This window comes from Rhinopithecus roxellana, chromosome 14 (genome assembly GCF_007565055.1).
Source record: "Rhinopithecus roxellana isolate Shanxi Qingling chromosome 14, ASM756505v1, whole genome shotgun sequence".
Taxonomy (NCBI): Eukaryota; Metazoa; Chordata; class Mammalia; order Primates; family Cercopithecidae; genus Rhinopithecus; species Rhinopithecus roxellana.
The window spans coordinates 94,123,245-94,140,773 of record NC_044562.1 but is presented as its reverse complement, the minus strand read 5'-3'; the positions used below and the strand labels follow the sequence as shown (position 1 = coordinate 94,140,773).

General features: G+C 39.2%; 2 protein-coding genes across 11 annotated transcripts in view; one reads left to right on the top strand and one right to left on the bottom strand.

The window, feature by feature from the left end:
• FASTKD2 (FAST kinase domains 2) overlaps positions 1 to 9,738 on the bottom strand; it is a 31,112-nt gene extending 21,374 nt beyond the window's left edge. The window contains exons 1-7 of one of the 2 annotated variants that reach the window (XM_010386078.2): positions 9,582 to 9,738; positions 7,756 to 8,575; positions 5,057 to 5,160; positions 4,258 to 4,366; positions 3,555 to 3,678; positions 3,256 to 3,395; positions 1,196 to 1,368 (exon numbers count right to left, since the gene is read on the bottom strand). In XM_010386078.2, coding sequence (XP_010384380.1) covers positions 1,196 to 1,368; positions 3,256 to 3,395; positions 3,555 to 3,678; positions 4,258 to 4,366; positions 5,057 to 5,160; positions 7,756 to 8,484 — 1,379 coding nt within the window. In that variant the 5' untranslated portion in view covers positions 8,485 to 8,575; positions 9,582 to 9,738. The remainder of the gene's footprint in view (positions 1 to 1,195; positions 1,369 to 3,255; positions 3,396 to 3,554; positions 3,679 to 4,257; positions 4,367 to 5,056; positions 5,161 to 7,755; positions 8,576 to 9,581) is intronic. The other variant, XM_030916614.1, reaches the window with a different exon arrangement.
• Positions 9,739 to 9,741: 3 nt separating this feature from the next.
• The window catches only part of MDH1B (malate dehydrogenase 1B), a 40,014-nt gene continuing 32,226 nt past the window's right edge, over positions 9,742 to 17,529 (top strand). For 2 of the 9 annotated variants that reach the window (XR_004053208.1, XM_010386081.2), the window contains exons 1-2: positions 9,742 to 9,970; positions 14,165 to 14,277. Coding sequence is in view for 3 of the 9 variants with exons in the window: in XM_010386081.2 (XP_010384383.1) it covers positions 9,949 to 9,970; positions 14,165 to 14,277 (135 nt within the window). In the remaining 6 variants the exon portion in view is untranslated. The remainder of the gene's footprint in view (positions 9,971 to 14,164; positions 14,278 to 17,529) is intronic. The other 7 variants (XM_030916618.1, XM_030916617.1, XM_030916615.1 and 4 more) reach the window with 6 other exon arrangements.

The window sequence follows — 17,529 nt, the reverse complement described above, 5'->3', positions numbered from 1 at the left end:
AAAAACACATAAACAAACAAACAAACAAACAAAAACTACAGCACAATATCTCTGATGAAGATTGATGCAAAAATCCTCAAAAAAATACTAGCAAAACAAATTCAATAATACATTAGAAAGATTATTCATTATGACCAAGTGGGAGTTATCCCTGGGATGCAAGGATGGTTCAACATATGCAAATCAATCAATATGATACATCATATCAACAGAATAAAGGATAAACACCATATGATCATTTCAACTGATGCTAAAAAAAAAGCATTTGATAAAAGTAGAACCCTTAGTAAAAGCAGAATCCCTGTATGATCCAGGGATTTCACTTGTAGATATATTTCAATTCATAAGAATTGAAATCAGAATCTCAAAGAGACATCTGCACTCCCATGTTAACTGCAGCATTGTTTGCAATAGCCAAGATAGGGAAACAACCTAAACTCCATCAACAGATGAATGGATAAAGAAAATGTGATATATACATATAATGGAATATTATTCAGTCTTAGAAGGAAATCCTGCCATATGCTTCAACATGAATCAACTTGATGGGCATTATGCTAACTGAAATAGGCTAGTCATAGAAGGACAAATACCACATGACTCCACTTATATAAAGTATCTAAAAAGGTCAGTCATAGAAACAGAGATTATAATGTTGGTTGTCAAGGGTAAGGAAAGGGGGAAATAGGGGAGCTGCTATTCAACAGGTATAAAGTTTCAGCTATGCAAGATGATTAAGTTCTAGAGATCCACTGTACAATATCATTAACTATATTGTTAATAATAAAGTCAGCAATATCGTACCACACACTTTAAAATTTACTAAACGTTCTTACCATAATAAAAAAAATCAAAAATTTTAAAAGACAGATTTTTCAATTTTTTCATAAAGTTAAACTGAACTATGAACTTAGGAGCTGAGAGGATAAGCTGGGAGGGATTGAAATGAAAACTCCCATAATTAATTAACTCACATATTATAAAGAACAAAGAAACAAACAAGACAAAGGGCAGCAAATATAAAATAAAATTTTGTTTAACTTCATAAATAAGTAAGGAACATTATGTTTTATTTATTGGCATGGATGATGACTAGGGGTGTGTTCAATTGTAATAATTCATTAAGCTTATGATTTATAACCTTTTCTATAAGTTATACGTCAATAAAAAAGGTAAAAAAAAAACAAGTACATACTCTTTGTTCTGGCATTCGTAGACATGATTGAGAGAAGAGTAAGTATGAAGAATAGATAGAATGTTTTTCATGTTTAGGGATTCAGGATCTTCTACTATTCTCTTCATAAACAGGTCCATTAAACCAACAGGTCGAAAGCCAAGGTTTTCAAATAAAATGAGGATAAAAAGAACCTTAAAAAGAGAAAATTGAGGGAAAACTCTTTAATAATTACAGTATGCTAATAGTAATTTTTTAGATCTCAAAAAATCTAAGCAGCAATTCAACTGTCCTGATCAACAGAATATATCCTGAAACAGAATATTTCCCTGAAAAGGAACAATTATCTTTCCCTCACAAAATCTGTTCTATTAATTCTTGAATTGGGTATTAAGTTAATAAGCAATCTTTTTATAAGCTGAGAAGCTGGGCATACAATGATTTCTGTATTTCCATCTGATTTAAAAATAAATCTTTTCCTACATGTTTTTCATACAACAGATCTGAAAATTACTTTTAAATATGCCTTTTCTGAAGGTTTTCAAAATGACCAACTCAATCTTGAACTCCTCGCATTCCCAAACTTAAATACTTCCTAGATTCTAACATGTAAGACATAACCCCAAAATTTCTATATTTAACATTAATATCTGTAAGTGAAAATGGAACTGAAACGTTATGATTAAAATAAACTTTCAAGTTCACCTCCAATTTCCTTCTCAATCTTTCTTACTTAGGATTACTTCTCTTTCCATAACCAATTTCCACAGTAAACTCAATATTTACCTTACTCTCCAAAATAAACTGAACCTAGAGATCTAATAGTTATCACCTATTTCATTGAAAAAGAAGTTTTTACCAACTGCTTCATTAAATGTTTATATTCTTAACAGAGCTCCTGATTTTAAAGGCTTTTACTCTGGATAAAACAATGGATGTGATCATTAAGTAGTGACATTTTATTCTTCAAAAACCATAAGCTTGTCACATCACCCATCTTTATTATTCAAAATCTAACAAGAACAACGTTTAAACATGGAAATGATGCTAAATATCTAACAAAAGTACCATACAATCCTTTTTTCTTTTTTCTTTTTTTTCTGAGACGGAGTTTTGATCTTTATTGCCCAGGCTGGAGTGCAGTGGTGCGATCTCAGCTCACTGCAACCTCCCCAGGTTGAAGTGGTCCTCCTGCCTCAGCCCCCCAGTAGCTCGGATGACAGGTACACGCCACCATGCCCGGCTAATTTTTGTATTTTTAGTAGAGATGGGGTTTCGCCATGTTGGCCAGGCTGGTTTCGAACTTCTGACCTCAAGTGATCCACCCACCTCGACCTCCCAAAGTGTTGGGATTACAGGCGTGAGCCACCGCGCCTGGCCTATACAACCCTTTAAAACCAAATAGAAGAGCAAATTTTTGTTTCAAATAGAAAGATGACCAAAAGATAGAATAGTATACAGATGGTCCTTGGCTTATGGTGGGGTATATCCCAACAAACTCACCATAAACTGAAAATATTTTAAGTCAAAATGCATTTAATACATCCAACTTACTGAACATCATAGCTTAGCCTAGCCTACTTTAAACATGCTTAGAACACTTACATTCACCTATAGTTGGGCAAAATGAGTTAACAAAAAGCCTATATTATAATAAAAGTGTTGAGTATCTCATGTAATTTATTGAATACAACATGCCTTGTTTATCCTCATGATTGTGCAGCTGATTGGGAGCTGCGACTTGCTGCCACTGCCCAGCATGAAAAGAGAGTATAATACAACATATCACTAACCCAGGAAAACATCAAAATTCAAAATTCAAAGTATGGTTTCTACTGAATGTGTACTGCTTTTGCAACATCAAAAAGTCAAAAAATATTAAGTCAAGCCATCCTAAGTTGGGGACTATTCATATTAGCAAGTAGCCCCCAGACAGGAATAAGGATTAAAGTTTTCAAAAGTTGGAATATTTTGGTATCTTAACTACTGTAAAGGTGAAAGAGAAATACTTAAAATGCTAAATGAATTAGTATGTGTTTTAAAAGTTTGTGAGGCTGATTCTAAATTGTTAATGTACTCACTTTTTTCAACTTCCAGATGTCGAAAGTTGCAGCCACATACTCTGCGAGTCCATTGAAGAGATCTAAATTATGGTACTGGAGGTCTTTGCAGGACTGCAATATGTTGATTATTATTTTTGAAGGACACCCATGGATATTATCTTGAAGAATGAGTTAAATAAACAAACAAAAATTACCAGATTGTTTTGAATACAACATGCTTTATTCTTTTTTCCATATAAAAGCAAAGTTTTTAAAACAAAAATAGTCTAAAACAGCAGCTCGGGTGTTACAAATGATGAAAGAAAAATTCCCCTTACCTAGGACCACCTTACTGCATTCATTCAGGAGTGTAAGAGATCGGTGATTCATGGCAGCTAGTACCTCAAACATGCGCTGGCTATTCAAAACAGAAAATCTGTCTAATTCCCTCAAGGCTTTCATCTAAAGAAAAACAAACTTTAATTTACTATCTGTGGCAAAATAAACTAAACTTTTATTTTTATTGAGACAGGGTCTTGTGCTGTCACCCAGGTTGGAGCCTCAACCTCCCAGGCTCAAGTGATCCTCCTGCCTCAGCCTCCCATGTAGCTGGGACTACAGGCATGCACCACCATGCCTGGCTAATTCTTTGATTTTTTTTTTTTTTTTTTTTTTGCAGAGACAGGGTCTTGCTCAGTTACCCAGGCTGGTCTCAAACTCCTGGGATCAAGAGATCTCCCTGCCCTTGACATCCCAAAGTGCTGGGATTACAGGTGTGAGCCACCATGTCTGGCCTAAACTTTTATTTTTAAATAAAAAGGATGAAGTTTGGGTAATATGACCCAGACAAATAGATAAATAAATATACATGTATATATACAGATAAATAAATATAAGGGTACTTCTATTCATTCACTTTAGCGAAGCTAAACCTAAAAGCCCAGCAATGCCCCCCTAGAAAACTGACTTCAGGCAGTGATAAAAGGTTGTAAGAAATAATTTTTTCAAATCTCATCCACTAGAGAAAATTCACGTGTTTACCTCCAGTTTCCTCTTAAGAGCAATCGGTGCATCTTTACCAATGCACTTCATCACAACTTGTAATGTGAAGACATCTTCTATTTTCCAAACTTGCTGATCAACTAGTATTCTGTTAGCAAACACAATAAATATTAAAATCATAGAATCTTCAAATCAGAAGAAAAATCTTAAAATTTCATTTGGTCCAGCCCCTTCTTACAGGCAAGGATTATGAAGCCCAGAGAAATGATCTACCTGCCCGAGAGAGTGTAAGTAGTTAAAGATCGAGAACCAATCTATTAATAGTGCTATTTTCTCTCACATTATTGTGCTCTCTTTACTAATGAACAAATTATGTCAGGAGATTATAGTAACATATCCTAAGCATAGTCAATGTAAAAGGGAATTAAGTGTTACTCTCACTAATCTATGACATTAGATCATTTGAATCAATTTTATAAATTCCTTTTCAAGCTAGGCCAGTGTCAACCCTCACATAGTCCCCGAATAACTATCTGAATTAAATATACATATCAATTCTCTCCTACCCCACATCAGTACTATGTTTTAAAATAAATTAATTTAGATTTCAATGTTACTCACATCTTTGTTATTATGGACCCTAAAAGAAGTATTTCCAGCCTTATGTCATCCAGAGTCAGGATTTTAAGTTTAATAAGGCATGAAAGACTGTAACTACCAACAAAGCCTTCCCAACTTTTCCCCTCAAGAAAGCAGTTTAGTTTTCATCTCAATTTTTTATTCCAGATATAAGAAGAACAAAGAAAACCACATGAAGAAAGCATAAGAGAGTTCTCACCTGAATCCCATTTGTAGAACATGAACATTCTTGCATGGCTCCATTGCCTCCAAAACACTTGACAAAACTGAAAGGCATCTCTCATCACACTCATTGATACGTTCCTATTGAAATATAATTTCAAAAACACTACAGGTGATGAGCCCATAGTAAACTATCTCACCCAAGCAAAACCCCTGATCTGATGTACTGAATAAAAGGATTGAGTATCAAACCAACAATTCCTACAGTTAGTCCACAATAAACAGCATCTTTGGGAAATAAAGTCATACTTACTGAATTTTCCAGCTAACTGATACACATCCTTTTATGCATCAACACTTTTTTACCTTCACCATTATCACTGAAAACACATTTGGTATTTATTATATTCCACTGCTTCTGAAACAACTTTTATTAAACATTATTGTTACCTCTTCTTGGAACTCAAGGTCATCACAAAGGCAAAAACAGTTAAAGTGCAGGAATATAAGAACTACTGATGTACTGAAGGTAACTAGCCCGTCTCTAAAGATCCTTAAATGGTTGTGCCCTTAAAATTTCCCTAGATCCTTTCCTGGGTATCAAGCTGAAACTTTAGTTGTGAATCTTCTAATTCACATCTCCTGCCACATTCTACCACCGCTATCTGGGTCTCAAGGGAAGCTTATACCCCACGGATTGTTCTTTCAGGTCCCTTTACTTAGGGTACTAAGTTTGATTCCAGAAATAATAGTGGGCATAATTTGGAAAGTGAATAGTAACAACACAGCTTAACTAGTAGTACTGTACAGTTTAATCACAACTAGTCTATATACCTCACAAAAGATCACATCTGAGGAAACTTAGCCTGAAGAGAGAGATGCTCTTTTACTAACATTACATAAACAACAAATCACAAAGTCTTAAGTCAGAACCAGGTAACAATAAGAAATGGTTATCGTTAGAAGAAAAAAAAAGGTTTATTTCCTATAAAAGGGTTTCCTTAACAATTTTATAGCATTCCATCAATATCTACTATGAAAGAAAAGACCACTTGTCTATGTGTTTGAAGGACAAATTCACTGATGGCACACTGTCCTTTCACCTCTAAAATGTCTTTACATTATTCCAACAGGTCAGTGAGACACCATCATCCATACAGATGTTTTGACTACAAAAACCTACTACTCATACCTCACAACAAAGATGTCATCCCGATGTGAATATCTGTCCAAAATCTAGTAAGAGTATCACTGACCAGGTAAGGTGATTTATTATAGTCACTTTTAAATAACTACATAGGAACTAATACACAGCCTACAAATAAACAGGGATATTCTGTGGTCTAAACAAATACACACACACACATACTAAATAAAAATTAGTTAGTCCTTAAGGACATATGGAAATCACAGTAATGTAAAAAGTTAAAAACTTTCCCATAGCTATGAAACCAATTCTTGAATTCTATAGCAAGATAGGATATATGCCAGATTATCCCCAAGAAATTCCTGTCTTTTAAAAAATTATTATTATTATTTTCAGACAGGGTCTGGTTCTGTCACCCAATCATGGCTCATGGCAACTTCAACCTCCCAGGCTCAAGCGATACTCCCACCTCAGCCTCCCAAGTAGCTGGGACCACAGGCGAGTACATCACACCCAGCTAATTTTTGTATTTTTTGTAGAGATGGAGTCTCCCTATGTTGCCCAGGTTGGTCTCAAACTCCTGGGCTCAAGAGATCCTCCTGCCTTGGACTCCCAAAGTGCTGGGATTACAGGCATGAGCCACCACACCTGGCTAAAAAACTACTTCATTAACATTGAGTTTATAAGTCAGCAGTGTACTCTTAAAACATAAATGATTAACAAGCTAATCCTTCCTTCCTTACATTTGGCACCATTTCAGTGACATTAAACAGGACACTGGCATTCCTGCTTTAGACTAAAAATGGCTCCCTTCCTCCAATTTCAACCTTCTTCCAATCCATTTTCCACTCATTCAGTCATCTAAAACACAAATTTGAGCACGTCAACCCATTGCTTAAAATTCTTCAACAGACTCCCATTGCCTACAGGATGAATGCATACTCCTTAGCTAGCCGTAAGAGGTTCTTAATGATTTGGTTCCTATTTTTCTAGCCTCTTGTTCTGCCCCAAGCCTCTTGCCCCTCACTCCTCACCTTTGATCACCATATACAAAACTTGTTCCCACCCCCACAAACATACAACTCCATCATTCTGTGCTTCAGCTACACCAAACTACTTTCAGCTCTTCAAATTCGCCAAACTTTTCCTCTGGGAATGGTAGGGCATGCAATCCTCTCTACTTGAAACACCATCCTCTTCACTATCATTCTGCTTATCAGTCTGGGCATCATCTACTGGGCCTGAATCCCAATTCTACCATGGACTAAATTCTCTTCCTTCCCCTTCCCATCTCTCCTTCTTCAACTACCCAGGCTTTCTTTGTATATCTTGCATCTCTCCTCATTTTAGTTTCTTCACCACTACTCAACCCTGGGGATGGTAGATGGGGAAGGCTTTCATAAATTTCCATAGCAAAAGGAAGAAAATAACTAGCTAACTTAAGGCCTCTAAATCATATATTATATGTCAGAAATAAATATAAAGGAAACTACCATTTGATAGTCTCTTTTAAGGAGGCTACATATCTATTTCCCTTCATTCTTTCAAAATATTCTAAACCAAGTAAATGCATGAAATCTCCATTTTACCTGGGTCACCCTCAGCAAAGTCTGTACCAAAAGAGTGTTCTGAGGGATTCCAAGCTTCACTATGGCGTAAAGACTGAACAGTAGGTACTTATACTGCATGATCTTGGCTTCTCTCATCATATGTTCACAGAGCTGATTAAATGCAGGGTGGCTAAACATCAGTCGTCTTTCAAAGCGCTTCTGGTCATCAGACAGTCTTTTGGCAATTGTCCACATTGCTGTGAAATAGTTGCTACTAGGAAATGTAGGCGCTTTTGTAAATGTATCTAACACATCACTCAGCGAATTACATTCCTCAGACAGTTTTCTACTGCTGATACGGTTTGGTTTTGTTTCCTTGGTAAGAACATCTTCACTGGAGACTTCATGATGAAAGTTTACTTTTTTCAATCCATCATTAGATTTATCAACAGAGACAAGAGAATGCTTTGAGTCAAAAAACAGTCTTTTAGCATAAAGTGGTCTGTCAATTCTAAGGGCGGTTACAGTGCTTATGCCCTTTGTTTGAAAGCCAACATCTGATTTTAAAATGAATGCATCCTGAAAGAGATATCTAAAGATATCAGTTGATCGCATTCTGTTATGAAAGTTATTTAAAATGTTCCAGTTTGAATGAACTATTTTTGGTTTGCAAAGTCCCAAAGGATATAGCCTCATAGTTCTGCTTGTTGGAACTAATGTACTGAATTGTCTAAGGTTCCATAAAAAGGAGCCTGCTTTGTTATTCATTTTGCTCTCCACTGAAACACTTCCAAATGGCTTTAAAGTTGTCAATATGAAACCAACGTCACTTCTACTAGTGAAAAAGAACACGTTTTTCCTGTAGGGGAAGAAGTAATTAAAAGAATAAAAATTAAAACAAAACTTTTACTTAAAGATATGAAATGCATTTAACAGAAGAGAAAATGGGGAACCTATGGAGCCATTAAAGATTTACATAAAACGGTAAAAGTATTTTTATCAAAATGGGCTCCCTCCAATCTACCACAATGTGTCCAGTTTCAAAGATGCCAGCTCACTTTGGAAGTAGTCATTGTATTAATGAGATTTTTCTGGTGCAAAAGCGTTCCATAAAGCTTTCTCTGTAGGAGAGATTTTTGTGGCATTGTTATGGAAATGTCCTCAGTGAAAATTACGGGATCAACACTGATAGATCATTTTCTTTTTTCTTTTTCTTGTTTTTTTTTTTTTTTTTTTTTTTTGAGACAGAGTCTTGCTCTGTCGCCCAGGCTGGAGTGCAGTGGCGCAATCTTGGCTCACTGCAACCTGCACCTCCCACGTTCAAGCAATTCTCCTGTCTCAGCCTCCCAGGTAAGCTGGGATTACAGGCGTGTGCCACCACGCCCGGCTAATTTTTGTATTTTTTGTAGAGACGGAATTTCACCACGTTGGCCAGGCTGGTCCTGAACCCCTGACCTCAGGTGATCCACCCGCCTCGGCCTCCCAAAGTGCTGGGATTACAGGCGTGAGTCACCACGACCGGCCGATAGATCATTTTCAACATGACGATTTAACAACGGCCGAACCCAGATCATCAAGGATAGGGACTTGGGCAGGTAGAACGGCTCAGTAGAAGAAGCAGAAAACGAAAGCGATGTCTGCATGTGACCTGCGCTTAGGACCAAGACCTTGTACAACCAGCCAGCCTCACCAGACCCCAGAACCAACTTCAAGAGCCTTTCCTTCCGCAGCTGGGCCGCCCAGCATTAACCCACCCCCTTTAAACTTAATTTCGGGACAACTCCTGAGATCTTTCTCCGCGAATTAAAAAGTCTAGGATGTGATACAGGCAGCCGCTCAGCCCATGCTCGTCCTCCTCCACTCACCTTAGAGTACAACCCCGTGGCTACGTACAGGAGCGGCCATGATTGCGTCCCCGAGAAGCTGCGCTTCTCACGAGATCTTACGGATTCCCTCAAAGGTCAAAAAGCATACGTTCGCGGCTGTAGTTGAAGGACACACTTAGAAGAAAGCTTACGGAAGAGAATGACTAGGGGGATCGGGGATACCACAGAGCTTATAAGGGCGATGTTTGATGGTGTATCGCAACGTAACCCATTCAAGTCCTAACTTTATAAACACCTAACGTCTGCTGGGCTCCAGACTTCGTAGTGCGCCTGCGCCGTGCCCTTGGCTGCGTGGTTGCCAGGAAACCGCGAAGCCGCGGTCCCTGCCTCTGAGTCTCTCTCGACCATGGCCAAATTCGTCATTGCGGGTGAGTAATCCCCGCGTCCGCCCGCAGATTGCTCAAAACGCCAACAACAGCTCACCTCCCATGGCCGCTTGGCTTGGCAGCCTTTATACGTACCGCTCCATGCGTTGCTATGGATTTATTCAAAGTTATTTACTGGACCGTCACGGGGCGCCAAGCACTGTGGGACACTGGGGATGCAATGCAGGGAAACATATCCTTGCCTTCGAGGAGCTTTCAATCTTATGGGGCACAGAACATGTACTTTTGATACGGTGTGATTAATGCAATGAAGGAGACCTGCACAGGCCTCTGGGAGAGTAGACTCCTAATCTGGGTTTGAGGGATGAGGGAGAGGTGGACACAAGGAACTGGCTGGGGAACGTAGGAGCTGAGTTGTGAAGGTGTGAGCTGAGGAGGCTATTCCAGATGAAAGCAGAGAGGCTGGAAGCCTCCTGGCCTAACAGAAGATCTGGATATATGGGGCGTGACAGGACAGGACAGGAGCGGGAGCCAGGTCCTTGCATTTCGTGTACATCAAGCAAAGGTGTTTGAACTATATCCTGAAAGCAATGAGGAATTATAGAAAAATTTTAAGCAGGAGAGTAGCCTTAATGAGTTTGCATTTTAGGAAGCCTGTCTTGGCAGCAATGGAGAGAATGATTGAAAGTGCTGGTTGACAGCACGGACTCAGCTGAGAAGGCTCTTATTACAGCAATCCATGGTACCTGCCTCCTCTCCTCATAAAGTTTCTTAAAAGAGTAGAGTGCTCTTCCATCTCCAGTTATGCCTTCCAGTCAATCTTGGAAGAAGGCTTCTACTTCTGCTTCCTGACAGAAACTGCTGTCACTAAAGTCACCACTGAGTTTTATAGAAGCTGTTTAGTCTTTGACTTACTTGATCTCTTTGATACATTGAACACAATTGACATCTACTATCCACAGAAGATTTTTTTTTTTTTTTTTTTTTGACACAGGGTCTCACTTTGTCACCCAGGCTGAACTGCAATGACACAATCATGGCTCACTGCAGCTTTGACCTCCTGGGCTCAAGTGATCCTCCCACCTCAGCCTCCCAAGTAGCTGGGACTACAGGCATGCACCAGCATACCCAGCTAATTTTTGTATTTTTGTAGACATTTTGTCATGTTGCCCACGCTGGTCTTCAACTCCTACACTCAAGTGATTTGCCCACCTTGACCTCCCAAAGTGCCAAGATTACAGGCACGCACCACTGCACCTGGCCCAGAAGAATGTTTTTGAACACTGACTAACCGTATGGTGGGAAGTCAGTGGAAAACACACTTACAGAGAATGTTGCATGTATGACATTGGTAGGGCAGGGTTCTATAGGAACGATAGCAGGGGGCCTTACTTAATCGGGTAAGGGCTTCCCAGAGGGAGAGATTTTAAGCAGATACCTGAAAGATGATAATGAATTACCTAACAGAGAAGAGGTAGAAAGGAGGGGAGCAATTTAGGCATGGGTAACTGGGAGTGGGGTTACAGCAAGGAGAACTAGTTTGGTGATAATTGAGAATATGAAATAAGCATAAAATTGAAGTAAGTTTATTAGGGCTGAAGCAAATAGTATAAGGAAGAGAATGTCATAAGGTGAGGCTACAGTTAGATAATGTAGATTCTTTTGAGTCACATTCAGTAGTTTAGAGTACATGAAATGTTTTTGGAAGGTGAGGAGGGCCTAATCAAATTTGAATTTTATCTGAATGTTATGACTGCAGTGTGGGGGAAAAAGACTGGATGCCAAGAGACCAGTTAGGAGAATAGTGCTATAGTCCAGGAGGGAGTTGATGGTGACCTCGTCTAGAGTGGCAAACAATGGAGATGGAGAGAAGTGAATGGATTGGAGAGATATTAGGGAGGCAGCATCTATAGAACTGGATGTCTGATTGAATGGAGGAGAGCAGATAAGGGAGAAAAATGAGTTAAACATTGTTCCCAAGCAGATGTTTGAATAATTGCAGAGATTAGGAGTCACTGAAAAAAACAAAAAAGTGGAAGAGTAGGCTTAATACTCTAGATACTCTTACTACTCTTAGATAATTAGGGAAATGAACATAAAAAATATAAGCGACTAAGTAAACTTAGTACGGGAATGGTGAAAAAATACATCATAGACCGTCTGAGTGTGTATGAGACATTTTGAAGGAGATGGGAAAATACAGGAGGGTGTAGGCATCTAGATAAGGAGATAGATCTGAGCTGGAAATATAGATTGTTACTTGAAGCCAAGGGAATGAAGCAGATTGGCCAAAAAGAATATATAAGATATAAAGACAAGATGCTTCTCAGAATGATACCTTTTAATGGGTTGATAAAGGAATGGAAAACTACAAAGGATAGAAAGGAGTAACCAGAGAAGTAGGAGAACCTGAAGAATGCCCCCACTATAGCAGGTGTTTCAAAAGGTTGGAAGGGGGCAGTAGTGGCAGATGCTGCCAAGGGTCAACAAGAAAAGGACTGGAAAGTATCTGTTGGATTTAGTGGCATGGAAGTCCTCGGTGACCTTCAAGAGAATTGTGGGGTCTGCTACATTGCAGTGGATGAGAAATAAATGGAAGTGAAGAACTGAGGATGGCAAGTATAGAGAACTCTTTCAAGATAGTTTGATCAAAAAGGACATATGAAAGGCAATAGCTAGAGGGGGAGATGAGTTTTTTGTCTCTTAGGACAGGAGGAACGTAATGAGTATATTTAAATATGACAGAAAGGGACTATTGGAAACAGATACAAGACTTTAGAAAGAGAGGATAATTAAACAACGTTCCTGAGAAGGCAGATGAGGGTGGGATTCAGAGCATAAGTGGTGGAATTAGATTAGACAGGAGGTAGAACTCCTCTTCCATTGAAGTAAAGAAAGGAGGAAAGGATGAGTCCAAAAGCAGACAGGCATGTAGATGTGATGGAGGAGGTTGGAGGTTTTCCAAACTAATGCTGTTTTGTTTTGTTTGGATTGGTTTTTGTAAAGTAGAAAGCAAAGTTGTTTGTTGTGTTCTGATAATATAGAAGAATGCTGGGGAGAAGGAAAAGATTTGCAGGAAGAGGAAAAAGTTTGGAATACTAATTGTGGAGAACAGAAGAGAATGCTGATAAGGGAAACAAAGGGATCTCCACGCAGGGTTGAGGGCCAATTAAAGCTGGTGACGATGAATTTTAAAGGTGCCCTGTGCTTGGTTCTACCATGTTTCTGTAGTGGTGCCTAGCAGGTAGGCCCCAGCTACAGAAAAGGCAAGTAATTGAGTTCATCCAAGATGAGGGGCTTTCATCAGGCTCATTTCCCAAAAGGATAGTGGGGAGAGATAATTTAAGACATTGACCAGAAAGTGGTTTGAAGAAATGAACCACAGATTTGAACTAGACAGGCGGCTGATAGACAGGGGTCGCTTCAGACAGGTTGATAACTTAGGAGTTTCCATGAGGCCAAGGAACTGGTGACTAGGAATTACTGAGGAAGAATGCTACAGAGAGGGCTGTGCATTTTGCCCCATCCCTCCTGCTCTATCAGATGCCCAATTCCATCTGGTGTAGTGGCTTTAACTTCCTGGCTACAAACTGTGTGTCTGAAACCCTTACATGGCACCTGCATACATATATATATATAGTGCTACTTGCTGATCATATCCACTTAGACATACTACAAATACCTCCAACTGCACTTGACTAAAGTTAAATTTCTCATTCATGATTTCTCTCTAGTTAAGGTCAGCCATCATCTGCCCAAGCCAGAAAATAGAAGTTATCCCAGATTCATCTTTCCCATCCCCACAACTTCCTGACACGCATCAAATCCAAAAGTGATTTTACCATCACTCCTTACTTCAAACTTTACCTTTTGGTGGCCATTAGTGAGTAGTTTATTATCAGCGCTAATTCACGCTGAATTAGTAGTAGTTAGCAGCCTCCTAGAGGAAGTGAGGTCCAGCATATTACTAGAAGAGAATAAATATTCAGTAGGGTTTTTTTTTCTTTCCACATTTTATTACTTAAGATTCTGACCTCCTATGAAGTTTATTTTGTTTGTATTAATCTAATAAACATCAGAAGTTTATGTCATAGCAGTTTTAGTTTATACTACAACTTTATGTTACTAAATTATATCATAACTATGACTAATTCTGTAATTACATAGCAAATACTTAGAACTACATAATAATTTCTGCATGATGAAAGAAAACATTGCTAATCTGAACTCTTTTAGGTAGAGCAGATTGTCCATATTATGCTAAAACAGAACTTCTGGCAGACTATTTACAAAAGAATCTTCCTGATTTTCGCATACATAAAATCACACAACGTCCTGAGGTTTGGGAGGTAAGAAGCCTTTATAGTTTGATGAACTCACTCATGCACAAAATGTGTTTTAATTTGATTAAATATTAGCTGGTGTATTAGATTGGCTTCTAGTAATGACTGTTCATGTACAAGTGATATTTGAATACTAGTAAAACAAGTCCCTACTTACCAGTCTTGAAATAATATTTATGTTTTTCCCTAATACCTAGTAGAACAAATGAGACTCTAATCAATAAGTGGATGAGTTTGGCCGCACCCCCTGAAGAATCTAGGTAGCTTACACTGCACTTGCTAACTTTTCATTCTCCTTGGTATTGATTTCCAGTGACTTCTTTGGGATACCCTTCTTTGGGACTCTGTTTCCCCAGAAACAGACTTTGAGATGTAGATTTTGGTGAAGGGTCTTTTCTGGGAAGTGATCTTGGGAACAGCATCCTGAAATGGAATGAGGGTGGCAGGATTGGGTAAAGGAAGAAGTTGAACTTCGACATAGCTGCAACAGAGGGCTCAGCGGCTCCCACGGTGAACTCTTGATGGCCTTTCAGAGGTATTCCAAACTGAGGCAAGGTCATTGAGCTTTTGTGCTCCCTCCTCAACCAGCCATTGGATATCAGCTGCCCCTGAGAAGGAACTTAACCTTAGGTAAGGCAATTTTCTTTAGCTGAAGTAGAGAGAGAACGGAGTCAGACTTTAAGTTATCAGCCTCTAATACGCCGGGTGCCTGAGAGTGAGTGCCTCATTTGTGAAGGGGGAACCTGGAGTGTACATGACAGCACTGGCTACAGTCCACCTGTTGTGCCTTTTGGATCCACATGCTCCCTATAATCAGTTCACACTGTCTTGGAACAGCTCCTTGGATTCTGGTTCCATCTTTCCCTGGGGAAACTTTACAAGAGAAAGGTTAGTCAAATGAACTATAGTCTCCACTGCTCATAATTTCAGGGACAAACCGACAGTCATCACCTCTTTTCTCTCCCTCTCTTCTCTACCATCCATTGTAGATTTCCCTCACTCTCTGCTGGTCTGGTCTTCAGCTAGGTTATCTCATCTGCTGGGTTGTTTAGTGCTTCTGTCACAATAAATGTTCTCTGGTTGTCACTGCCCACTGGCCTCTATTATTTCAGGATTTTATCATCTCAATTGCCAGGGAGTTCAGGTGTGTAGCAGCATGTCCTTTAACAGCCTTGGCCACAATCATATGAAAAAATGCTCAACATTACAGGTTATTAGAGAAATGCAAATCAAAACCACAATGAGATTCCATCTCATACCAGTCAGAATGACTGTTACTTAAAAGTCAAAAAATAACAGATGCTGGCGAAGTTGTGGAGAAAAAGGAACACTTATACACTATTGGTGGAAGCATAGAAAGAAATAACAACCCAGAAATCCCATCACTGTGTATATACCCCCCAGAATATAAATCATTCTTTTATAAAGACACATGCAGACATATGTTCATTGCAACAGTATTCACGATAGCAAAGACATGGAATCAACCTAAATGCCTATCAATGATAGACTGGAGAAAGAAAACGTGGTACATATACATCATGAAATACTACACAGCCATAAAAAGGAATGAGATCATGTCCTTTGTGGGGACATGGATGGAGCTGGAGATCATTATCCTTAGCAAAGTAATACAGGAACAGAAAACCAAATACCGCATAGTCTCACTTATAAGTGGGGGCTAAATGAGGAGAACACATGGACACAGGGAGAGAAAAAACACACACTAAGGCCAATCGGAAGGTGGAGAGTGGGAGAAGGGAGAGGATCAGGAAAAATAACTAGTGGACACTAGGCTGAATACCTGGGTGATGAAATAATTTGTACAACAAACCCCATGACACAAATTTACCTGTGTAACAAACCTGCACTTGTACCCCTGAACTTAAAATAGAAGTTTAAAAAAAAAAACAGCCTTGGCTTAGAACGGACAGCCACACTGGGCTTCTCAGTGACACTGGGACCCCTCTCACCAGTGCATTCCTTATCACTTAGGTGCATGTCGTATCCTGCAGTCCCTTCCAGAGAACATGGTTGAATGGTGGGCTTTCTAGCCTTCTGTAGTACCATGTTCACTAGTCTTGTTTTTTTTTTTCTTTTTAATTAATTTATTTTTTTTGAAACGGAGTTTCGCTCTTGTCACCCAGGCTAGAGTGCAGCAGTGCAATCTCAGCTCTCTGCAACTTCCGCCTCCTAGGTTCAAGCAATTCTCCTGCCTCAGCCTCCTGAGTAGCTGGGATTACAGGCGCCCACTACCATGCCCGGCTAATTTTTATATTTTTAGTAGAGATGGAGTTTCACCATGTTGACCAGGCTTGTCTTGAACTCCTGACCTCAGATGTTCCCTCCGCCTCAGCCTCCCAAAGTGCTGGGATTACTGGCGTGAGCCACTGCACCCGGCATCACTAGTCTTTTGATCCATTCTTCTACTGTCTTCCATGAAGTCTGGCATTTCTATTTTATTTAATTACTTTCTCTAAGTTTCTAAGAGCCAGCCTGGCAACATGTTGTCCCTGTCTTCTGAGGTCCTTGCCAGGGTATACACTCTTGAATTGCAGAAAAGTGATTCATACTAACGAATTCTCCCTTGTCAAACTTCATGTTCCACTCTTGATTCAGCACTGTAAGGGTCCAGTCCTTTACACACACTCGCAGCTCCTGCTGGGACATTAACATGCTCTGCAGGGTGCAGAAGGTTTTTTGGGGTAATGTTTCTTTCCTTCATAGGCCCAGTACTTCATTGGTCTGGCTATGCTGTGGCTACAGGGGCCATGTTGGAATCCTCATAGCAGCACTGTTTGCTTTAAGTGAGATAAAGGCAGGCATATCTTCAATATCAGCAAGGAAATTAGTTTCCAGGATTTTATTGGTAAGGTGGCCTCATTACCCATGCCTCCAATGACATGGTTTTTAAGACTGCTGCCATGTACTTTGCTGATAAAAATGTTGCTCTTTGACTCTACTCAGATCTTGTCATTGGAAGGCCTAGCCTATACAAACCAGATAATGATAATTTAAACTTTTTCTGATAAATATTATCGGAAATCTCCAAATAACTTTTAGCTTATTAATTTAGTCTGAACTACATAAACCACACTCACAGATTTGAAAAACTGTATCAAATGTTATATGCCCCTAAGACTTGAAATATTGCATGTGTAGAAGAATAAGGGCAAAACTAGTTGAATTTTTTAAAAAATCAGTTGAGTTGGAACATGTAACCTCTCTTTAAGCTAAACATTTGCATTCCAGATCTCC